Source organism: Phyllostomus discolor, chromosome 6 (genome assembly GCF_004126475.2).
Source record: "Phyllostomus discolor isolate MPI-MPIP mPhyDis1 chromosome 6, mPhyDis1.pri.v3, whole genome shotgun sequence".
In the NCBI taxonomy this organism is placed as follows: Eukaryota; Metazoa; Chordata; class Mammalia; order Chiroptera; family Phyllostomidae; genus Phyllostomus; species Phyllostomus discolor.
Window position 1 is genome coordinate 134,790,770 of NC_040908.2, and position 25,142 is coordinate 134,815,911.

The following is a 25,142-nucleotide window of genomic DNA, read 5'->3' on the forward strand; positions in this document are numbered from 1 at the left end:
TTTGAAATTAGGAGGGATCAGCTTCCACACCAAGCTGACAGGCACAACCAAAGTGTGTAGGTGTTTTGTGTATTCACAAAGGCTGCCTGGCTCTTTGAAAGGAAGGAGGAGCTGGCTGAAGAGCCTGCTGGTTTATTCTCTGAATACAACAACCTTCCCTCCTTCTTTTTAAAAGAATATGATTTGTTTTAAAATGTTTTCCCCAATCGCAAAACAGAGTCATTTAAGAAATTTTAGAAAATCTAGACAGAAAAAAGAAAAATGGTCACCCATGATCTCACCATCTAGAAACATACCAGAGCAGATTCTCCTTCCTAGTATTTTTACCCTTTTATTTAAGAGAGGAAAAAAGTTGTGATTTTACTGTATTTAGAAATCTGCAGCCTGCTTTTATCACATCCTGTTAACATAGAATATCTCCTATGTCATTAAGACTTCTTCATTTGAAATAGCTGAATAATAGTCTCATCACATAGATACAATTTTTTCACACAATCAACTGTTCAAAAAAATTTTTTCCCAGCCATCTGTATGCCAGGCACTGTTTTAGGGGCTGGAGATACAAAGTGAACAAAAAAGGCCTTACCCCACGGTGCTTACATTCTAGAAAGACTAACATTCTTCTAATGCTGGACATTTTAGGTGCCCCCTCCCAGCCCCACTATTATAATTAATACATCTTTGAGGGGTTTTCTGCGATTCAAGTTGTTTCCTTGGGTTAACATTCCAGAGGCAAAATGACCAGGGCATGGTCATTTTTTACGGCCCCTAACAGATGGTCGCCAAGCTCTCGCTCACTGTCAGAGCCAACCCATCGCCTCAGTTTGGCAGTGTTATGGTATCAGCCCCATCTCCAAACTGACCACCAAGCCACCCCAGAGATTAGTAGATTTAAATGAGCATAGCACGAAGGTTTAGGAAGAATAAATCTCTAAACCTACAAAGTTTTTCTTTCTCTGCCCTGGAGCCAGGTCAGAGCACCCTGCATTCTGGTGTCTGGGATAAGCTGACCCGATAAAGCCAAAGGGGAAGCAGGCAGGGCCGGGCTGCTCCTGGGCCCTGCGACTCTCTGCCTCACCCCAGCACCCTCTCACCCCTCCCAACCCCCTGCCAGCCTCTAGACTCCCAGCTTCTGGTTCCGGGTAAGCCCTCGGAACCCTATGACCTCATCTGGCAGGCAGCAGCCCAATCTTCCCAAACAATCGGAGTTAAGACATGAACATCTAGACAAGAATGGGAAGCAAGCTCCCTTAACACCTGTTTCAGAAATCCTTGCACCGAGTTCAAGGGTCAGGCTTTACTTACACCCAGCTCCTTTGACAGGGTCATCTCTAGTCACCAGGGAAATTGAAAACACAAACTCTAATCTAAGTCTGCCTCACTTCCACCTGCAGGAAACAATGCCCAGCTCCTAAAGGGAATAACAATAAAGCAACACCACTGCTATCCACTTCTCAAGGGAGCTCCAATCCAGAAAGCCTTTTCTTATACATAAGAGCTACGAACAGCGTCAAGGAAATGGCTCAGAAAGGTTGACTTGCTCGAGATAACTTCGTCAATCAGTGACAAGACTGGGGCATGAATCCAGAGCTTCTGTTTCTAAATGTGACGCTCTTTGCATGATAACCTGCTGTCCCCTTCCCTTTGGAGTCTGTGGGGCTGGCTGCTTCCGAGCCGACAGAAACCCCTGAAGACGTGGCATCAGGAAAACAGCATGACCCCCTCCCTCCTTCCCCTTGTGCCCAGGGCCAAAGTGTCACTGATAACATCAATGGGACACTCAGCAGCCCCCAAACATGAGGGAGTCCTCACACAAGGTCAGCCAGGTGAACTCTGGGGGAACCAGGCAGAGAGCGAATCTTCTCTGTGTGTGGAGCAGCATCCAGCATCCAGCAAACGCTTCATATACGCAGCACCTTAACAGCAACTCCTGGGCTCCCCACACCAGTTTGCACCAGTTTGTAGCCTGAACAAGTACTGAGTCTTAGGCAAAGTAAACCCGGAGCTGGACTGTTTAGGTACAAAGATGAACTTAACATGCTGACATGAGACGGAAGACAGTTTTTAAAGTTGACAAAAAGATAGCTGTTGTTTCATCAAATCTAGAGGCAGCTCCTTAACTTTTCCTTCCTAATATGAATGCTGCCCTTTTTGCAAAAAAAAAAAAAAAAAAAAAGGTTATCAGCCAATGTCATTACCATCATTTCCTGCATTTATCTGAAGTTTTAAACATGGTCATATTCATCACTGAGTTTGACTCTCCCACGTCCTCACTGAGTGAGGCAGGGTGGGTATTTTTATCCCCATGTTATGTATTAGGAAACTGTGGATTTGGGTTATGAGATACTGCTGGAATACTAAATGTAAAGAAAAACAAAAAAAAGGATTCGTATTGAAAAAAGTGATGAACCAAAGCAATGCCTCTGGGAACCTGAGGTCTTAAAATTTGATCATTTCTGATCAAACTCACCCAACTTGCTAATGGCAAAGTTTCTGGGTCAGCAATTTTAGAGCAAAGGAAGAAGAAGTAGGTCCTTGGGGTATTCCATTTCATTCAGTCCAAATACCCAGTAGGGCAGGCTGTGTTTCGTCACAGCGGGCCACAGGTGAGGAAAGTGAGGCCCCGAACAGGTAGATCAGCGGTCCCCAACCTTTCTGGCACCAGGGCCAGGTTTCATGGAAGACAATTTTTCCATGGACTGGAGGTGGGGGGATGGTTTCAGGATGGTTCAAGCACATTACACTCAAGCTCACCTCCTGTCGTGTGGCCTGGTTCCTAAAAGGCCCAGACAGGTACCAGTCCAAGACCCGGAGGTTGGGGACCCTGGGATAAGGTGACTCGCCCCAAACCACAGTCGTTTCCTGGGTTCTCGCACACTGCCCGCCTTCTGATCTTCCTGCTACGCGAGGCTCACCCCGACCAAACCAAGGCTGCCTATTAAACGCCTGATCCCTCCACCCATTTGGAGACTGCCAAGCCTCTGACTCTTCCTGCTGTCTCCCCACCCCTTAGCCCCAAAGCCCCCAGACCGCCCATTTCCTGGTTTTCTGACACCCGTGAAGAATTTTATGTACTACAACCCTATCTCAAGACGCATTTAGCAGGCACAGACAAATCCCCCGAAATACCTGTTCTTAAACCTGAATTGCCACCTTGCTCCTTGGTAGGGATGGAGGTGGCCCGGCTGGAAGCCAGGTGGCTGGTCTCAAGGGAGCAGACTTCTGCACACAAAGGCTTTTGTTTCTCTTTAGGCTACTGAGAGAGTAACTTGGCAAAATGAAGTAAAACACAACCTAGCCTTTATCCTCCAATCCCATTCTTCCTCCCAGGAACAGCCCCTCCACGCCAAACGGCAGCCAGTCTCACCTGGGAAAGGACCAGGGAGCACGGACAGGAGGTGGCAGGGAAGAATGATCCCCGTGAAGGTGGGCCACGGGTAACCATCCACATAAATAAGCACATCTTCACAGGCCCCGGGCCCGGGGAGGACTTGAGTTAGGCCCTGAAGAAGTCCCACTGCAAACACGAGAGTCCCGACAAGAGAACAGTGAGGACCAGGGAGAAGACCGAGTTGAACTCAGTGTAGGGAAGAGCCCACCTACCAGCATGCACAGGACTAGTCAAAATATAAACGTGTCCTGTAGTTTCTTGAAACATTTTTGAAAGGTTAACTTTCCGTGCACATAGATTTTGACTATAATGTGAGCAGTGACTCTGGTTAGTTAAACATAGAGATTACTCCCCCTGGCTGCTATGGTTTAGTGGTTGGGGCATCATCCTGTAACCGAAAGGTTGTGGGTTCAATTCATGGTCAGGGCACACACCTAGGTTGCGGGTTCATCTCCAGTCCAGGCCCAGGCATGTGTGACCCCAGGCCCCAGAGTGGGTCCCCGGTCTGGAGGCAACTGATTGATGCTTCTCTTGCATCATTGTTTCTCTCTCTCTCTTTCTCTCTCTCTCTTTCTCTCTCTCTCTCTCTCTCTCTCTCTCTCTCTCTCTCTCTCTCTCTCTCTCTCTCTCTCTCCCTCCCAAAACAAAAAAAGCAAATAAAAATGTCCTCAGATGAGGAAAAACAAGTGATTCCAATTATTCAGCATGGCAATCTTTTGGCCTGGCAAGAAGTCCTGGAGTTACGTGAATGGTGCTCTCTCTAGAGTGTTGGTCAGAGAGCCCTGATAAATCCGGTTTTCTGACAGCGGTGGTACTGGTCTGCTGAGAGTGTGGCACAGCTGCGCTGTCAGCATTAGCCCTTATCAGGCCCATGTTATTAAGAGAAGAAACAGCTTAAGATGTAAGAAAAGTATCTGGCTTCAAAGCCTTGACAACGGAGTCTGTCAAGGCTCTTCTCAGTGGTGTGCTGGGCAGCAGGTGCCGCTCTGGACCTTCTGGCTCCTCCAGGTGCCCCCCAGGATGGTGTAAACGAGTCACCCTGCAGGCCTGAAGCTGCTCAGCTCTGCCTCCAGGCCAGGTAAGGCATTCACTCTCTTTGTTCCAGATCCCAGCGTCTCAGGAAAACCAAGGGTTCTGGGTGACCTAATATGCTCCTAGGTCCTAAAGTTGGTAACAAACTCCAAGAACTCAAGAAACTGCCTCCCCATCTTTTCCTGTTTCCATTTGGGCTACACAGTCAGGAAGTAGCAGCTACGAGTTGAAACAGCTTTCCACATTCCCCCGAACATTTCTGAAGCTCCTTTCATTTTATTTTACTTTTACCAAACTGCTCATTTAGCGAAAAGCATCAACGTTGTTCATGTGGCATTTCCTAAGAGGGCTGAGAATCTGACCAAAGTGGTCTTCAGAGCTCACACCATTCTGAAAATGTCAAGATTTTCAACAGCTCACTACACACGGCAGCTCACCCTGACAGGCCCTTCTTCCGGAAGCAATGGAGGCAGGCCTTGATGAGCCAACATATGGTCCCCACTCTCTCTCCAAGTGGAAACACAACTCTAACCAGCTGCCTTCAATGTCTGCCCCGAGCAAGGAATCAACCCAGAGCCTTGAGGTCAGAAGATCTGGGTTCAAACGAGATCAAGCCAGCTCACCTCTCTGAGCCTCAGTTCTTCCATCTGCAAAGGAAGAATAATAACATCCTTCCAAAAGGCTGTTGTGAGGACGAAATGGGGGAACGTGCATTAGAGAGCCTTGCACAATACCTGGCGTACAGAAGGCATTCAGTTAGCATCTGCTCAGCCTGACTGTGCCTTGGCTATGCAATGACTTCTGGTGTCTACATTTTACAGGGCAAAAATAGAATGAGCCTCCTCCCTCCACTGCCACCAAACCTGATACTCCTCCTCCAGGCTTCCTTATTTCCATTAACAGCATCACTGCAAGCTCCTTACCTTGGCTTAGAAGATGCTAGATGACCTGACCCGTGCCTAGCTCCTCCTCTTCGTGTGCTGCTCTCCTCCTTCTCCACCCCACCCCAGTCACACTGGCCTCTCTTCTGCTCCTTGAACACCAAGTGCTGTCCTACTTAGCAACCTTTGCACTGCGCTGTCCTTTCAGGCTGGATGCTCTTCCCCCCACTCTCCCTGAGGTGGGCTCCCAGGCACTTCACAGCGCATCACCCTATTTCAGTCATGAGTACCTGTTATTTTCCTTACTTACACATATGCTTGTTACTGCCAGTCTCCCAGACTAATGCGTGTATTCCAGGAGAGCAAGGACTTTGGCTGTCTTCTCACTATTATCAGCCTATCACAGTGGGTAGCACTGTTACATCTGCCAAATGGGTGAATGAAAAATGACTAAGGAGACTCGTTCCTTAAAGTTAGGCCATGCCTCCAAACAGGCTCACTAACCCTGTGAGAGTCTGGACTCAGGTAACAAAGAGAGAGGACTGTAAAGGGCCATAAGTCACAGAAGGCAGCAGCTTTCAGCTCTTACTGCCAAAGAAAGGAAGAATGAGACACTGACATGCCAAGAACTCTTCATCCTTGGCTCTCTCCCAACTATGTTACAATATAATTTGGAGAAATTAGCCCTCCTCTGCAACGCCCCCCTCCCCTGCAAGGGAAAGTTAATACACTCAGAGAGAATCAAAGAGTGGAATGCAAACACCAGAGAGGAAATGACTGATTAAAAACACAGGAGGATAATACAAACATTACCTGCAACTCCCCTTTATGAACTGGGAGAGTAGTTGGTGTGAAACCCACAATTTGGTGGCTGATTATACACTCTGTCACCTTGCCCTCTACTTATTTCATGTGTGTTTGTTCTTCTCACCCTTCCCCTATCTCCAGTAAGATCCTAAGTGCCTGGAAGGCTGGGAGCAGCCATTCACTTCTATCTCCTGCATCTCCTGCAGCACACAACAGTAATGCCTGTGGAGCAGGCACTCCTTATCTCCACAGCCTGAGCACAACAAACACACGTCACCTTGGGGGAGACGCTGTGCAGAACCCACCTCATTTTCTGAAGTCAGCAGCCTGCCTGTCAGAGATTCCCCAGAGAGAGTGCGTGAGGCAGGGGCCCACCCGCCCTCATAAAGGATCCTGCACTCAGGCTGGGAGATTGCACTGGCCCTGGGGCACAGGACGCAGACCGAGGAAGAGCCTTCCCCACTCCCACCACATCTGACCCAATCACACACCCAACGAGGCAGGGACACTGAAATCCAGCCAAACCCCAGATCTACCACCTGGAGGGACAGTCAGCAACCGCTCTCCTCACCCAGGGGTGCCAAAAGGGGCAGAGTCTGGCACAGATGGAGTTGGGCGTACGAGTCACAAAATTAACTGAGCAAACTTACAGCTGTCACATCTGGCAAAGAGGGAAGCCCATCCTTTTCAAATTTTGAATTAAACAGACTGAAGTCATCCAGCACAATTGGGAAAGCTCTGTATTTCACTAGACTCTCCAGATGTTTTCAGATTCACTCAGTGGCCAACTCATTTCATAAATCACCTCTTCTGACCCAGTAACCCATGCTGCAAACCCGTCTGCTCCCCAGGTTCCCATGTGGGGCCCCGGGACTTAGGATTGCTACTTGGTTAATAGGATGTTTCGGTTTTGCCTTCATAGGACCTCAATAATTATGAAAAGCTTAAAGCCAAACTCCTCATAAAATGAGGGAATCAAACCCAGATATGCTTTCCTTCCGCAATTCCGTTTTTACAAAGGTGGCAGGGAAGCCACATATTAGGAGCTGAAATGCTAGCTTTGTTACTACCAAGCCAGTTCCAGCCCCCAGGAGGAAATAGCCTCTCTAGGTATTGGTTTCCTCATCTCTCCAAGGAGGGGTTAGACTCTCCGTGTGGAGAGGTCACACTAGGCCTGCTGAGCACGAGCCCCCATAACCTAGAGTTCAAATTCCAGATCTGTCACCCACCGGCTGGGCTCGACCTTGAATGAGGAGTGATCTGAGAGTTGGTTTCTTTGTCTGTAGAAAGAGAAGACCACTGCAACCTGAGCAGACGGTTATGAAAAGTGCTGATACCGTGCCTGGCCTACAGCAGACCCCGAAACTTCAGTGCCTGTTAGAGTTTCCTTTGCTGGCTCCAAAGGTCCACTCTAATCAAGTTGTTGTGTCTTTTTCCATGTTGCGAACTCCAGTATTATTAGCTCGCCACAGAACAGCAGCTCAAAACACATTTTCTGCCTCTTGGGTTAAGGCACAACACCCGGCCTCCTGTTTAAACTTCTATTTAAAGAACTTGCCTGCCAGGCAAAGTAGTTTAAGATCAAGAGGCACCTTCCTCCAGCCACACTTCTGTCCCCCACTGGGTTGAGCACCATGACTCAGAAAGTGCAGCCCGAGAAAAAAAGCCTTCCAGCAGGCTGTGCCCAGCTGGGCACACGCACGGCCGAGGTGCTTTAAAACTGCACAGGACACATTTCTGACCTCAGAGAACACCCAGTTTTATGCTTCCGTTTAACACCCTTCGATTAGTCCGGTCCCTTAAGTATAAAATGAGAAGGCTAAACCGTGTGATGTTTTAGGGATCTTCTCGCTGTCACATCTTGCCTCTGAGGTTCATCTCAGACGGCTGCCAGAGCCACAGACTGAAATGTAACAACATAATTGAAAACACAAAGGAACCAGGCAGAACAGCTGTCCTCCCCCAATGCTACTTGCCAACAGACTATCCTTTGTAATGACATCAGGGAAGTGTAGCTAATAACACTTCTGTCCTATTTATTCCCAATTAAATCAGACTGTTTACTGTTGTTCTAACTATAGGCGCTCCCACCAAGCCATAGAAACTCCCCTTCTCTCTGTCATTATGTGGTTTTCCTGATCGGGCTAATCGCAGCAAACTGAATCCTTATGAAACCGGTACAGGACTAACCTGTTCTCGCTGGGAAGGGCAGCAGTCACACTCCCTCTTTCCTTGAGCTTCATGTTGGCCTTATGAAAACCCCAGTTCTGCTCAGGCAACAAGGGAGAGCCTGGACACCTGCAGAAGCAAAGCAGAGGCTCCCAGCCCACCTGTTTGCTCTCAGTTTCGATTCTGGAGCAGCTGCCTCCCAAGGTGTTACAAATCCAGCAGCCACTTGCTCCTACTCATTCATTCAATTTCCTCCCCGCCCCTGATGTAAAATCTGGCAACGGTGCAGGAACATAGTTCCAGCTCTGAGTCACCACCCCCCTGTGGCCAAGCGGAGCTCTGGCTGGGGGTAAATAGCGAGGCAGGCGCTTTGTGTCTCCAGGCCCTGATTCTTCTGCTCTTGGAGACAGTGGGGTTGGCTGCGCCTCTGGAAACAGGACATAAGAAACACCCCCCACCTAACAGGCTCTGGAGTCAGAATGAACTGCTCAGGTTCATTCTGCCACACTGCGGCTGAAGTCAGCCCAATGCAGAGTCTTTGATGGAGAAATGATGGCTCCTGTATCACCCCAGGTATCCCCCACTTCTCGAAAATTCACGTTACACCTCTCGTCTTTAAGAAACACCCACATTAGTACTTGTTTTTGCTAACTGAGAGAAATCCAAAGAGGATGTTCGCTTTTATGAAAAAAGGTGAAAAGCAAAAATAGCGTTCAGCATTTGTCTTGCAGCCAGCCGTGAGAGGCAGGGCACCGCCCCCAGCCCTAGTGGTGAGAGTGGCGCCACCAAGCGCCTTCCCAGGGAACTACACTCAACATCAAGGTGCCATGGCTTCAAACTGCCAGTGAGCATCTGTGCTTTACCTCAACTTATTTTGTGCATTGATGCATTTACTGTATGTTAGTGTTATTTTAGGTTTTATGTGTAATTTGGTATGGTTTGATAAGTTACTGGGGGGGGAGGGTTGAGAACACTAAAAAATGTTTCCACGTAACTTAATGGTAATTATGTCCTTACTTTACACTACTGCAACTTATGAAGTGTTTCATAGGAAAGCTCTCCTTTCAGAGAGCAGGGGAAACCTGTGCTTTACACGGTCGGGGCCACAAAGGGGTTGAGCAGTTATAAGCCACCATATATACTCCCCTTGGTAACAACCTATGATTCTTTCATCACTGCTTGGGATGGCTAAGGTCCAATCAGCATTGATTTAACTATGTGGCCCTCGCTCCCAGAAAAGGCCTGGGAAGGAGAAAGTGAGAGGGGACAGAAAGGGGAACTAAGGAACCAAAGTGCCTTTACTTCCTGTGCTTTATCACCACAGCCTCAGATCAACACTGTGGCTCTTTGCAACCCAGGTCTAGATGCAGTCACGACACCGGTGACCACAAGGAATACAATATAAGCTCGACGGGACAAGGACTTCTGTTTTCACAGCTACCTTCCAGTGCCTACATTGCCTGGCACGTAGTAAGTGCGCAATAAATATTTGTTGAATGAAAACATAGGGATTTTATTCTGTCTCCTTGGGATGACAGTTTTACTAAAACCTGTGTCCCTTACCAGCATTTTTTCCCTTTCAGAAATCTCCGCATCCTTCATCACTGCCACTCCTGCCTATAGCAAATGGTCTATAAACCTCTGAATGCTGAGATGATTTACTGTGAAACTAATAAAGCTCAGACGTTAGGGCCCCTCACTTTAGGGCCGCAGGAAGGGCCCCAGCAATGTGTCGACATGCTTTCCGCAATTTCGTATCTCACAACATATCTCGTTTCAACCACAGGAGAGACATGCCCCAGCCTACAGACACATCCTGCTCCACTGCAGGTCAGTGCTGTTGGGACTGCAGCGGTTTGAGAATACAAACTCCTTTCGCCAACATTTATTCATCCCTACTATGTGCTTTACATTCTTGGGTGCTTTAAGGTAAAACCACGTTTAGAACATAATTATCCGCATTGAATAGGAACTTACAATCCAATAGACCAGACTGATGTGGCCACATGTAGATACAAGTAAATACATATTTTACATATTAAACATAAATATGGGGTAGGCAAAAGTAGGTTTAAAGTTGTAAGTATGCAAAAACAGTTTATTTCTGTGTTATTTATTAATGATTGTATTATTTTCCACATGAACAACCATAAATTTACTTTTGCCCATCCCTGTAATGTAAATACACATCAGAGGCGGTATGATAATAGAAAAGTAAAACAAGGCACACCTATCTGCTAGAAGCAATACATTAAGTACAATGTATTAAAGAAAGTACTATATCACATTACCCTCATATGCAAACGAGGCTACTGAAGCCCAGTGGAGTCAAGTGCCATCCCAAGGCCACCTGACCAGTAAGTGACAAGGTCAGAAGTCATGCCTGGATCTGCCTGACTCCAAAGTGTGGGCTTGTTTTTAGAGGCTACACTTCAGCCAATGGCCAGTGGCTCTACAGAACCTCCCAAAACTCTGGGGAGACTCGCTGGCTTCAGAGGTGCTGGAGAACCAGCAGCAGCTGGCAGGCTTCCATCGCCCACACTCCTGGGGGCGGAGGAACGGAGAGTGCCATGAGCTTACGCGTCTGGCGTGCAGGTATAGCCCTTGTTCACCGGGCAGCACCCTAGTAGGAACCAGTGACAGTTCCCTGGAGCCAAAAGAGGCCACGTGAGTGGCTCCCACCCTGTGGCCCTGCCTCCAAACTTCCTTGTCCCGGGTGCCAGACCCATCATGCCGGAGCACATCTCCCATTCCACCGTCTCCTGGTACACACCCTCTGTGGCTCCTACAGCCTCCTTGTCTCTCAACATTCCCTACACCCTTGGCCCCTGCCGCCTTTCACTGTTCACCAGCCCCCAAGCCACCCTGTCCTTCCTGCCTCCAGGCTTAGGTTCCCGCCGTCCTTTCCCCTAATGAATTCTGCCCATCCTTCAAGGCCCCTTCACTTCCCAGGGGCCCTACCTGATCACTCCAGGCCACTCTACTTCTTCACTTCCTGAATACTCTCAGCACTGAAGGCTACCACTCTTCATACAGCAGTACTTCCCAACAACTGTTTTTCAATTTCCGGTCCAAAAACTAAGTACTACGTGTTAGAAAGGGTACAAACTAAAAAAGCACAAGTTCACTCCAGTTCGGCGTCGGTCTCAGGGGGACACCGTTACCAGTCTCTTGTGTATCCTTTGGATTTTTACTTTTTTTTACGAAATTTTTATGCATTTAAAATTTTACATGTACAGTTTTTGGGAAAATGTGCATAAATAACATAAAACTGTATATATTGTTCTATAACTTGCTTTTACTTGACGTATCCTAGACTCTTCCACATCTGTGTGCAAAGATGAACACAGGAATCCCCTCCACACACAGCTCTGCTGGGACTTCCACAGAGAGAGGCGCCCTGGGGAGCCCATCCCATCCACTAACCTACACCAACCGGTATCAGAGCTTTCAAACTGATTAAGGAAAAAAAAATTAGTTTTATTTGGACCACACAGGGTTTTTTAAATTGATCCAAAGTTTAAAAACAGGAAAACTTCATGGGAAACTCCAGCTCATCTGGAGACGAAAACTGGGGCAGCACCAGGCTGACGAGAGGGGAGAGGGGACGGCACCCTCAGCTCACCCTTGACCCCACCCCTCCCTGCTGTTTCCCCGAGGTGAGGATGGACGCGGGCGGTGTTTATCGTCACACCTGCGCTTCTCCTTTTCCTACTGGAAGAGAAATAGCTTTGCACCCACCTCAACCAGAACTGGGAAAACAAAAGATAAACAGAGTGAGCAGAGTACTCCAAAAACAAACTGGAGAGCATAAACACAGTCTGCTTTTTTGTTAACTGCTCAGCCTGCGCAGACATCTGAGTGTGCGGCCCCTGTCTTGTACCAGCACCACTGATTCTAGAGAACTGCTTCCTTTTAGGGAGGAGACCTAGTTGGGATTTCTTTTGCGGGGGGGGGGGGTTCAATTTTTAAAAATCCTTACCTGAGGATGTGTTTTTATTGATATTAGAGAGAGAGGAAGGAAGAGAGACATAAACGTGAAAGAGAAACATCGATTGGTTGCCTCCTGTCTGCGCCTGGACTGGGGATCGAATCCACAACCGTTTTGGTGTATGGGACGACGCTCTAACCAACCGAGCCACCAGGCCTGGGGAAGGAGACCTATTTTAAAGAAAAGATTTCTTGCCTGAGAGTGAGAGCTAAAAGATGTCAAAAATTAGGCCCAAAGTTTTCCTTCTCACAAAAACATCTTAGAAGAATCTTCCTGACAACAGTGGAAGCAAACTCGCCTTAGCCTTCCTTCCCGGACTGCTCTCCGGAGGAGGTGAGCCCCCACACAGCCAGCAGACTGCTCCTCCCACAGACTGAAAACCCACAGAGGCACCACCCGTTGTGCTGCCCCTAAAGAATCCAAAGGCAGAGAGGTGCCAGATGGACACCCACAGGGACCACTGAGAGCAGGTGGGGACTCCTACAACAGAAAAGCATCTGACCAGGTGCTTGCTGCTTGGGACAAGATCCCAGACCCCCCACCCCACCCCAACCCGAAACCTACACAGCCCTCTGTGGTGTTGCAATTGTCTGGAAGGAAGCAGTTCTCTAGAATCAGTGGTGCTGGTACGAGACAGGGGCCGCAAACTCAGATGTCTGCACAGGCTGAGCAGTTAACAAAAAAAGCAGACTGTGTTTATGCTCTCCGGTTTGTTTTTGGAGTACTCTGCTCACTCTGTTTATCTTTTGTTTTCCCAGTTCTGCTTGAGATGGTGTTTAGAGCACAGCCCTGGAGTCCAGGCCTCAACACCCACCTGTATCACAGATAAGAAAACTGCTCCAGAAAGCAATTTTAAAACATTGCCACCATGTTCTAAAAATAACAGCTCTGCTAGGTATCTGAGAGGAATCTTTAAAAGGCTCAGAATTACCAGACGATCACACCTGAATGATCTTGTATTACTTGCCCCCAACAATATGGAACATAGAACATTCATTCGCTCATGTAATAAGTATGTGAGAGCCAACCAGATGCCAGCCAGTCCCGTGGTGTCCTGCCCTACCTGAGTAATCAGGGAGAGGGTGGGGAGGTTTAACAGCACAGTCTCCATACCCTGTCAAAGGTGAACCAAAGGACAGAGTTTTGCAGATTTTCAGATTCATGAATGACAATCCGTCTTCTTAGTCATGAGCTATAAATTCTCAAGAAGTTTATTAAGCCAGCTTGAGATCTCCCATCAACTTGAGACCTTTTACCATCAAGGGTAACCCTTGCTTTCCAGAAATCACAGTATGGAGTTTTAGAGCTGAGCATGGCACAGAGATCACCCCTCCAGTCAGTCCCTTTGTTCTGCAGAGAAGGAAGCAAAGGGCTGCGAAGGTCAGAGAGCTGCTCAGGGTCACCGTTATTACTAGCCATAAATTAACACTAGGTTCCTGAAAACAAGGATCATAAAAAAAAATCATACATTGTTTTAAAATTAATTTCCTGCCTTAAAGTAAATCCATTTTCCACTGACTAATTTCTACTAACGAACATGGAAAATGTATTTTAGAGCTGGGAAGTTTTTGGTCCAGTCAAAAAACCTCACGCAGAAACCCCGTGCCGCTGGTCTGGCTTCAGGGGGCACATGAAATCCACACAGGGGACAGGGCCACGGGCAGACAGAGGCAAAGACTGGAGGGGTGCGTCTGCGAGACAAGGAGAAGAGAGAATTGCCAGAAACCGCCAGAGACACAGAGAAAGGCATGGAGTGGATTTTTCTCCAGAGCCTTCAAAAGGAACCAACCCTGCCAGCGCTTTGGTTTTAGGCTTCTGGTCTCCAGAACGGTAAGAGGGTAAGTTTTTGTTGTTTTAAACCACCAGGTTTATAGTAATTTGCTAAGGCCGTTCTAGGAAATGACACAAATCTGTATTAGTTTGGTGGCATTGACTTACTGCAAACCCAATTAGTCAAAAGTGTGGAAAAGCTGTCCCAAAGCCAGTAGGACCTTGGGACTCACTCCGTAGTAGTACAGGGTACAAAACAAGGGAGGCTGGAGAAGAAAGGTTAAGTTCTGTTTTGAACTGACCAGACCACACCTAGGAGACACAAGCCATGATCATGGAAGACACCAACAGGTCGCAGCCTCCTCGCCGAAGGAACTGCAGTTTATGGCCTGGGAGGACTCAGGCACACGACCACTGTCATCATTTCGGAAGGGCTATCATGAGGAAGAGTGATCTGATTTGTTCCCTGAGGGCCAAGATGGTAGAACTAGCATCCGTGGGTAAATCACTGGGAGACATTTTTCAAGGAATTCGACAACGTCACAGTCAGAGTGGCCTCGAACATCAGCATGGCTGGCTGCCTCCTGCTGGTAGACGTTTTCGAGCGCAGGCCAGGAAGCCACCTGGCAAGATACTGCTAAAGAAAGAACACAAACCCCAGGCCTGACATCGGCCAAGGTGACCTCATGCTCCTCTCCAGCTCTGTGATCGTAGTACACCATGAAACACACCATTTAGCAGGTATGTGAGTCAAGAGGCTTCTGCAATACACGGGTGGGATGAAGAGATCCTGAGCACTGGGAGATGTTTTGGTGGGAAAACAGCAAAGCAAGGCCCTGTGCAGAGCCCTGACGTAGAACCTATGCCCAACCCCCAAGAACCTGGCTGCAGCAGCAGCAGGCAGTCACAGCCCCATAGTGGAGGCTGGGTCAGTCCCTGACGCACCCTCTCACAGGACGCATACGCTGAGATCGACAAAGCTGTGTCAAGCTTTTCTTTAGATACACAGCTTTAATAGTTGAGTGTGGCCAGGATCCATTAACAAACATCTGGGACTATATTAAAAAAGTAATGGTCATTCCCTGGCCAGTAAGGCTCAGGCTCAGCTGGCTGGAACATTGACCCATAGCCTGAATGGTCATGGGTTCAATTCCCAGTCAGGGCACATGCCCAGGTTGCGGGTTTGATCCCCAGTCAGGGCACGTATGAGAAAGCAATCAATCAATGTCTCTCTGTCTCTCTCTCTGTTTCTCTCTCTCCCTCTCTCTCTCTCCCCCACCCCCTACCCTTTCTCTCTCTCAAAGCAATTTTTAAAAAAATATCCTCTAGTGAGGATAAAAAAAAGGGATGGTCACCATTTCCTGAGTACCTGCTAGTTTGAGTAACTGCTTGAGATGCTTGCATGCTTTAACTCGAACAGTCACTTCGGCACTGGAAGCCATCATCATTTTAGGGAACGGTGGTTAAGAGGGGTTCAGTCATTTGTCCCAGGCCATACATTTCAGAAGGGCTTAGGATTCCCCTCGGAATCCAAGTCCAGAACCTGAACTCTTTTCCTGTACCACGATGTCTCCTCTGTACCATACTTCAGGGATTTCATCAGTTCGAGGTAAATGACAATACCAGGCAATAGGGAGGCAAACGGGCGGCTTTCCCTTGCTGGGCCTCAGTCCCCTCATCTGTAAAATGGGAAAGGTTGGGGATAATAAGCACAGGGAGCTATTCCAGCTCTGACACCAGGTGCTGCTCTGCCAGGTTCATTTTCTCCACGTCACCTCCACACAGGTGGGGCTGAGAAAGCAGTGGCAGGGAAGGGGTTCACTCTCTAGCACTAACCACGAGGGGGACACAGCTAGTAACTTTCCCCCTGCTGCCCGGAGGTCAGAGCAGTCATGGAAGAAGGAACCCAAGCACAGGCACCAAGTCGGCGGTATGAGCTCACTCACAGGTGTGCGGTGTAGAATGACCCACATCAATCTTGACATTTAGCACTTTACTCCATAAACCCAGGCTGTGCTGCAAAGTATCAGCACACAGATCTGAGGGCCAGCGGTGCCAGAGCCCAGGGGACGACCACGAGGAATTAAAGTGCAGGGTCTTTGTTTGGAAAAGATCACGTTGTCAGTGGGGAGTGAGAGGTAAAGCAGTCCAGCCACATTCCAGGGGGAGGAACCTCCTGCGGCTGTTCCCACCGTGGCCCAAGAACTGTCCTGAACCGCACACTGTCCTGAATCCGGTGGGGCACCTTCCGCCCTCCACACTGCTTTGCCCCACACCGCTCAGGACCTCCGAAGGCCTCCTAAGGCCACCTATGTCCCTGCTGCCCCTCTGAGCGTCTTCTAACAATGGTATTAGAGAGCCAGCCACACAGAGGCACTGGCCCAGCATCCATCCATGACCTGGGGGAGGGGACGCACCCCACCCTCAGCGCTGGGGTAGGCGAGCACATCCGGGCAGGGAGGAGCTCTCTCTGCCTGTCTCACTTCTAGTAAAGAGCAAAGTGGGATGATTTCGGAAACACCCTCCCAACCCCATTTCCTTCTTGATTTCCTACTGATGCAACACGCCAGGAAGACGGTGCCTCGCCCACAGAACCCTGAGTACCCAGACTTTCCAGTGAGCAACCCTCCAAGCCCGGGCGGAATATCCTGACAAACTTGTCTGGCTTTAGTCTAGTATTTCCTTCTTTTTTCTTTTTGGTGGGGTGGGGGGCAAAGCAGGACAAGAGAGGGGAATGAGCTGGGGAAAGGCATCGAAGTCAGTGGAAGAGTGAGAGTTTGAAGCCAGGACTGGGTTCCAATTACAGCCCCACACTGCCAATGTGGGCTTTGTGAACGACCTCTAAATGGCGCCTGGCATCGAGGAGGTGAACAATAAGGGTAGCTGTCCTTATTGAGGTCCCCTCTCCCTGAAGAAAACCCACTAGCTCTTCCTCTCCCTCAACAGAGTGCCCACCATGCCAGAGTGCCAGACTCCTGTAGACAGTAAAAATGTGGGCGGGGAAGAGGGATAGTGGATAAAGAGCCACATGAAAGAGATATCGTAACTGTAACCTCGGTGAATGTATCCTATCATATATTCCGTGCACTCCGCAGGCACCATCTCCTGCCTTATTATAATCCTAGGGGGTATGTACTATTCTCTCCATTTTACAGATGAGGAAGCTGAAGGTGAGAAAAATTGAGGGGGTTGTACAAGATTACACAGCTCAGCAGGGGCAGAGTCAGTATTCAAACCGAGGTCCTTTGACTACAGAATTGGAGACAAAGGTTAAAATGTTCTTTATGAAGACAGCATGGCAAAACTACCTCCTTATATCTCCAAGGCAAGAAGAAACCTCTGGTGCAGGGTCAGGGCTTCACAGAGGGAGCCATTCTTTGCTAGAGTGCCCATGTTCTAAAAATAAATCACCAACCAGCCTTCCACATCCCTGTCTGAAGGTCCCAGCAACCTGGTGTGGGAACTTGCTGGGAGCCTGAAGGTTAGAGCCCAGACCTGTTGGTGATCTTTAACCCAGAATGACTCTCGTCTTTGAAGAAAGTAAAGGACATGGAAGCACGAAGCCTCCTTGACTCTGCACCATCCACCTCTCCAAGTATGCCCTACCATGGAGACGGCCACAGTCACTGACTCTGAATCACACATTTAAACTGCACTCTTCCGGATCCAGACCCAATTCCCCATCGTCGAATTGTGTCAGCGGGGAGGGATGCGGATGGAGAGCTCAGTGAATCACTTTCTCTGCTAGTGATGGTATCTGATGCATGTTAAATGCCTCCCTGCAATTCCTCAAGTGTCTATTAATCAGTGAACCAAGAACACAGAGGGTGCCAAAGAAAAATCTGCCATTGCAGGGGAAAAAAGCAACTTGTGAGACACCTCCTTCCCGAGGCACACAGACTTCTAACCCCAAGGTTAGGCAGTGATGGTAACAGCCTAGTCATTGGGACGCTTGGTCCTACCAGCCGCAGAGCAAGACATTAAAGAGCCCTCAACTAAAACAGGCAAAATCCACCTCTCCCCAGCCTCACGTGACCACTGGCTAGGCTGAGGACAGAATCTGCCAACACCGATTAACAGAAAAACTTGGGAAAGTCACCTGCTCTTGCAGATCTTCCATTTCCCCTTCCTTGTAAATGACCCTAGAATTCTATCGGTGCTCCCCAGCAGGCGAGATCAAACAAGACATGGATGGTCCCCGAGGTCGGCTGTTGTCCTGGCCCTTCTCAGGCTAAGTGTCCTCCCTGGGAAAACTCGGGTCTTTCCAAGCTCACTTGCTGCTGTGGTTACAACTCCTGAAGCTGTACCTCCAGCGCTGTCCACTCTGGAGCCCAGGGACCCTCAACACACCGTGAAATCAACACAGTCCAAAATGCGACCCTTCCCATCCTGTTTTTCCTCCTTTAGTCCCCATCTTAGTAAAAGTCACTGGTTAGTGATTTTCAGCCAGGGGCATTTGGAAAAAAGGCAGTGATATTTTTGTGGTCGCAATGACTAGGGGGACATTTAGTGGGCAGGGGCCCCAGGTGCTAAGCAGCACTGTCCCACACAGTGAAAATCTGTCCCTCCCAAAACAGCAACAGTAACGCCGCTTTGACCAGGAGACATCCTATCTCTTCCCCTCTTTCCCCATCAGTCACTGAAGCTAGCCGACTCTACTGCCTGCATCACCAACCCAGTCAGTCCTCTCCACCCACACAGCTTCCGCCCCCGCACTGGGAGGACAGCGGGAGCCTCTGCAGTTGTCATCCTATCTCAGCAGCCACCCACCCACCTGCTCCCGACTAACTTTCAACAGTCCTCCTCACAGCTACCTGTAATGTCTCTAAAATGACAAATTGTGACTCCTTGTCTTAAAATCATCCAATAGCTCCCCCCACCTTCTGGATAAAGGCAAACACCACCCTTTCTGTTCCCTGTCCCCTGGTTCCCCACTCTCTCATGTGGTGCCTCGGTGTCTTTGCTCACACCGCTCTATTTTCTTGATGGCTGTCCCTCTGCCTAACTATCTATCCTTCATGACTCAGTACAAGGGTCACCTCCTCCTAGAAGCCCTCCTTGACATGAGGTGGAGTTAACAGCCTGCTGGTGCACACTGGGATCACATTTACCATCTCATTCTGATTATTCTGCTTGCCCTGCCTCTCTGTCAGCTCTGACTCCCCAGCACCGTGCCTGGTATACAAAATGAGCTTGATCAATAGTCAATGAATTAGAATTAACAGCTGACAAAGCATTCTCTCCTGCAACATAATGACCTGGAAAGGCAGTTACTGTCATTATTACCATTTTACAGAAGAGGAAACCAAGGATCCTAGAGGTTAAATTCTTGTCCAGGTTCATGTGGCTACCTACAGGGCAGAGCCACACTCGAAACCCGGTTCTCTGATGGCAAATTCTTTGCTCATCGTCATGTGTCAGTTTACATGAAAAGTTATAGAACAGACATCCATTTGAGTGTGGGAGGTGCCATGAGCCTGCCCTCTTTAGACCTGGCGGTAACCTCGCCTGTAACTTGAGCTTTGGAAAATCTATCCACATTATGCAGCTACACCGCACCAAGGCGGGCAGGGGGGGGAGGTTGCTGTCCTGCCCTCTTCAGGCATGGGTGGGGTAGGGGTGACTTCATGTGCAAACAGAGCCCTGAAAAACCCATCCACATTGTTCAGTTGCATGGCATTCTTCTTTCCCCATCATCCACCGTTCCTACGCGTCAATCATACCGTACAGCAAAGGAGCCTGGCTTTACTATCAGAAACAGCTGCCTCTGCCTGCATGCAGCATGATGGCTCCAGTGTGCTGGCTGGGTGCAGGGGGGAGCGGCAGAGCACTGGGGGGGGGGGGGAGTGGCAGCATTTAAAGTTGCCGTTTGTTAAGTGCCGGCCACTGTAAATGGGCTGCCTGCAGAGAAGGTGTGTCAGGCAAGACTTCTGGGTGGCTGGGAGAGGGGCAGGAGAGCTGGGAGGGGGCGATGCCTCGCTGCCCCACAGTGCCATGTGAGAGGCTGCTCCTTCCTAACTACTTTCCCTAACTACTTTCCCCGAGTTTTCACGAGCACCTCTCACATGCCTTTTTGCTTCAGGAACACAAAGCAATTAGAAATGGGGTTTTAGGCTTGACAGCTCTAACGGCCGCTGCAGTGGAGCGCACTGCCGCGCACGCGTGCACACACACACTCTTGGCTCAAATTCGAACTTCAATGGCAATTAAGGAAATGTGCAGTTTAGGTCTGCACGCCTCTCACGGGGCGTGGAAAATAATAAATGCTCGTTTCAGGGCTCTGGATGGCAATCACGACCCACTTCAACAATGGCATCCAGGCATCACCATGACGACCACCAAAAGGCTTCCTTCCTCAGTGGCAAAGACAATAGAAATTTTAATTAAAGCCATTCATTTTTTTTTTCCTGACCGATGGAAGAAAAACATCAACAAAACCTTCCCCAAAAATACGTGGCCAGGAACACTTACAGAATTCAAAACTACTTCTTGAGGAACACTTACAGAATTCAAAACTACTACTTCAGTCACATGATCTGTCCCTCTGTCCCCAAAGTGCCCCTGCCTGCCCTCTCAGCAACTCAAATTCTATAGATCTCATAAATTTAGACTTGTCTCGATCTTTTGTCAGACAAACTAGGAAAACATTCCAACTTATTTTTCTGACTATGATTAAGGAGATGATTTTAGTCATTTTTATTTCAGTCATAAAATTCAAAAGACCTGACACATTTTTATAAAGAACTTCCAATAAACTCTCAGACAACCCAAGATTAAATGAGTGCTCGGTGGCCTTCGGGCAGAAAACAGATCTAGATTTGAGCACTTGCTGTTTTTCCTGGGTGACTTTGGGTCAGTTACTTAACCCTGTGAGCTTCAGGTTTCTCCTCCGGAGGACAGAGGTAACGATGCCAACTGTGGAGCATCGCAAGGAGAAGCAGTGACAACCATAACATGACAGCACTTTGCCTCATACATAGTGAGCAATCAATAAACAGCAGCAGGTATTATTGATTTGCCTTATTTAGCTCTGAAAGAATTAAGAAGGCCCTGTCCACTCTTCCTAGGAAATGTCTCTGGCATGTGTTGGCTCCTCTCCTAAATGCAAGCTTGCAGCTCTCACCTGGACTGTCCCACAGCCTCCTGGCTTCCTCCTAGACTCTGCTCCCTGCAGTTCACCGTCCTCAGGGCCACCCAGCCAACACTCTAAAGTCCAGACATGTGCTGGTCACTTTGCTCTGTAGAAACTTCACCATAAAAGTATGGAGAAAAACATGGCTTTACTAAGAAATATTTTAAAAGCTTAAATGAAAGAAGAGCTAGAAAACCCCACTGTCCTAATGATGTTGATTCTTCTCTAAATTAATCTATAAGTTCACAATGTGAAACCAATTAAGATCACACAGGGTTTTCTGTGGAACTTAGCAAACTCTTCTTAAAATCTAAGTTTAAGAGCAAAAGAGCTAAGAAAGAGCAAGAACATTTCATTATCATAGAAAGTGGTATTCTAGAGTAAACAATTTTTTGTTTCAATGAGTTCTTTTGGAGTAATGTGGTCCGTATAGACTAAAATGGAGCACAAAAATAGGGAAGTGGAGAGAAAACAGTTCACCAGAAATACCAACAGGTGGCTCTGACTGGCGGTGGAGAAAATTGGACACCTTTCCCTACCAACCCAGTGTAGGATGAGGCCAGGGAAAGAGGAGGCAAGGAAGAAAAGCGTACTGGGGAAGAGGCAATAATAATCTTGATCAAAAGCCTGGTGTGTGTCTCAGGCACTGTGCTATGTGCTTTCCATATGGTTTTCATGTAATACTCACCACAAACAAGTAGCGCTATTTATAATGAAAAAGATAAGTGATTTGCCCAAAGGCTTGTACATGGTAAAGCACCTTGCTCTCTGGAATTTCCCTTTCTGCCATGCTTGTGAGCTGCTCCAGGCCTGCTCTTAGTCCCAGATGTCAGCTAAGGAACAGAGAGCTGGGTGCCAGGGGTGTCCAGGGACGTGCTGGCAGGCTTCCTGGGGTGAGTGTGGGGAGGGGGGCAGGCATCCGGAGACCCACTCCCTACACCCCCACTCCATACTCCCCCTTTCACCTGGAAAGCCCCTGAACCTTACTTGCAGGCAAACACACGTACACACGGTAAACAGGAAGGCCCTGGAGGCTGAAGCGTGCCACTTCCAGCAGGAGAAACCAGGCCGTGCTCCAAGCTGCCGACTCAATGTGTGATGGGGAAAGAACTCTCCCCATTTAAGCCCCTTGTTAAATCCTCAGCTTTACCGGTTGCTTGACAGCAAACTCTGCACGCATACAGTTGGATCTCAACAAATTTAACTCAGCCAATCCATAAATCCTGCTAAAAATATACACATATGGTCCAGCCTGCCTTTAGCGCAGGTGGAAAGGTGGGGGCTACCACCGTGAACTCCCGTTCTATGAAAGCCTTGTAACTTTCATGAGGTATTTTACTGGGTTACAAGCAGACCATGAAGTGCTGGTATCAGCAATTATACTTGGATAAATAAAATGGAACAAATTACCTAAGGGTACAGACACCCCTCTACATTTCTTCTTTCACTCACATTCTCCTTAACACAGCCATCCACCACCACCTGCCCTCCCCCCCATCATCTTTTCCTTGTAAACACAGATGTGCGCGAAACTGTTCACAACAGTGCGGTCATCAGCGGCTTGGTGGTCCTTGGACAGGCTCAAAGGACAGATAAGAAAGGAGAAGGTGAAAGGCAGGAGGTTTCAAGGGGTGGTTGGATTCTGCCACCAGCTCAGTTCAGGGACAAACGCCTGGGATGGTTCTCACTGCTTCCTCCACCCCAAATCTCTTCTCTACAACAAAAATTTTCCAACTGGTTCAGGTGGAAGAACATGTGGAAGTCATGATTGGTTTTTTTTTTTTGCATAACCCAGTGGAATGTGTATTTTATGACATATTTATCTTTGGTTCCCTATTTATAAAAAGTAATACATATCCCTTACAGAAAAATTGAAAAACCCAGAAGAGTAGACAGCCAAGAAAAAAATAATCACCTCTAGGTCCACCAACCTGACAATCAAAGGGGAACTCAATAGTGCTAAACTGAAGTATTGAGTATCGTGCTAAACTGAATTTATTTGTTCAGTCAATCCTAGTGAAGACAAAATAATATGAGCCCACAAGCTTAAAAGTTGTATGGAATTTATCTACTCTTCCCTAAATTCCATGGTTAGCAATTCATTTATTTGGGTAAACATTGTCTGTCTGTCTGTCTGTCTCAGTAACTTCGAGACATAATTCACAGGTCGAACAATTAACCCATTTAAAGCGCACAATGCAGAGGCTTTTAGTGCAGTCACAGCTGTGCAACCCCAAGCGCAATCAATTTTAGATAATTTTCATCACCCTAAAAAGAAACACCTTTAGCCATCTTCCCCACCCCCTCTTCCAGCCCGGGCAACCGCTAATCTACTCTCTACCTCTACAGATTTTCCTGTGCTGAACCTTTCATATAAATGGGATCACCCACTATGTCACCTTACGTAACTGGCTTTTTTCATTTAGCATAATGTTTTCAAGGGCCATCCTCGTGACCTGCATCAGCACCCCACTCTTTCATCGCCAAATAACACTCTCCATTGTACAGATATACCACATTTCATTTACCCACTCATCATTTGGGTTATTTCCACTTTGGGGGTAGTATTATGAATAATGCCGCTATGAACATTTAGGTTATTTCTATTTTGAGGATAGTACTATGATAAGGCTGCTATGAACATTCATGTATCAGCTTTTATGTTGACACGTGGTTTTCCTTCTCTTGGGTGGATGAATGGAACACCAGGAATGGAACTCATGAGTCCTATGCTAACTAACCTTAACCTTCTGAGGACCTGCACACTGGCTTCCAAAGAGGCTACACACTCTCACCAGCAGTGTTCCAGCTCGTCCACCCACATCCTCACCAGCACTTTTTAATTATCTGTCCTTCTGAATACAGGCATCCTACTGGGTGTGAAGTGGTAGCTCATCATGGTTTTGATTTACATTTCCTTGGTGGCTAATGACTTTGAGCAGAATCTTTTCAGTGCTTATTGCCCAACTGCATACCTTCTCTGGCCCAGTTTTTCTTTTAAACTGCAAGTACCTCTGGATGGGAACACTGCCTGAATTCAAATGTTACTATCTGAAGTATCTTGGATAAGTCAATGAACTTTTATCAACTTGAGGTTCCTCACCTGTAATGCGAAAATAATACCAATACCTCACGGAGGATTTAGGAATTCAAATAAGGCACATAAAGCACCGAGCACACAGCCGGGCACTCGGTGAAGGGTCCGTGAGCAACAGTGATTACTAACAATGCTCTTCGTCATCATTAACACTTCACAACCCATACATGCTTTGAAACCGATCTCCCCATAAGCAGAGAGTCTAAGATCTGGGGCAGAGAAGCTGGGAGCAGGGGGCAAAGGGAATACAAAAAAGGAAGGAAAAAAGGGGGGAAAAAACGATTACTAGTGGACCATTTGCAGAGTCCTGTTTCAGGAGTCGCTGCCCAAGGTCAGCGCAGATCCTGCTCCTCCACCCTCCCACGGTTAAGCACCTAGTTCACTGTATGAAAGCCATGTCTGTTTAGGATAGCTAGTTCTTCATTACTGCCATCGAAGCCTGGCTGAAACAGGGGCGAAGGGAAGTCTTAGCACAAGCTGTTATCACTACGGCCTTGCACACTGCATGGCCTATAATGTGAGGTGGACCAAATAGAAATGGATGGAATGAATACACTGACCAACAGAATGTGCTTGGGCTGCATTTGCTCAGCAAGGTGATTGAGGACCCCTTCCCCAGAGGATTCTGAAAAAGGCTAAGAAATGCCACCTGGACCCAGCCGCCGAGCTCTTCACGGTCTGTCCGGCCATCACCACGGCACAGACATCTCTGTTAGAATATTTTTCATTTCTGTGTTGCCAACCCTCAGGGATTATTGATTCTACAGAATGCTGCCTTCCTTTATTTACTTCTTGAATGCATGGCCAAGAAGGTGAAAAGGCCTCCACTTATGCTTTTCGGCATATAAATAGCTCTCAGCGGAAAGAAAGCA

The 25,142-nt window shown here is 48.0% G+C and overlaps 1 protein-coding gene across 12 annotated transcripts in view; it reads right to left on the reverse strand.

Moving 5' to 3' along the window:
• Nucleotides 1–25,142, reverse strand: part of PLEKHA7 (pleckstrin homology domain containing A7) — a 202,431-nt gene that overhangs the window by 84,588 nt on the left and 92,701 nt on the right. The window contains exon 1 of one of the 12 annotated variants that reach the window (XM_036029094.1): nt 8,302–8,521. The exons of the other annotated variants lie outside the window; for them this stretch is intronic. Coding sequence (XP_035884987.1) covers nt 8,302–8,354 — 53 coding nt within the window. The 5' untranslated portion in view covers nt 8,355–8,521. Of the gene's footprint in view, nt 1–8,301; nt 8,522–25,142 lie in introns of those variants that run through there. 12 annotated transcript variants of the gene reach the window in all.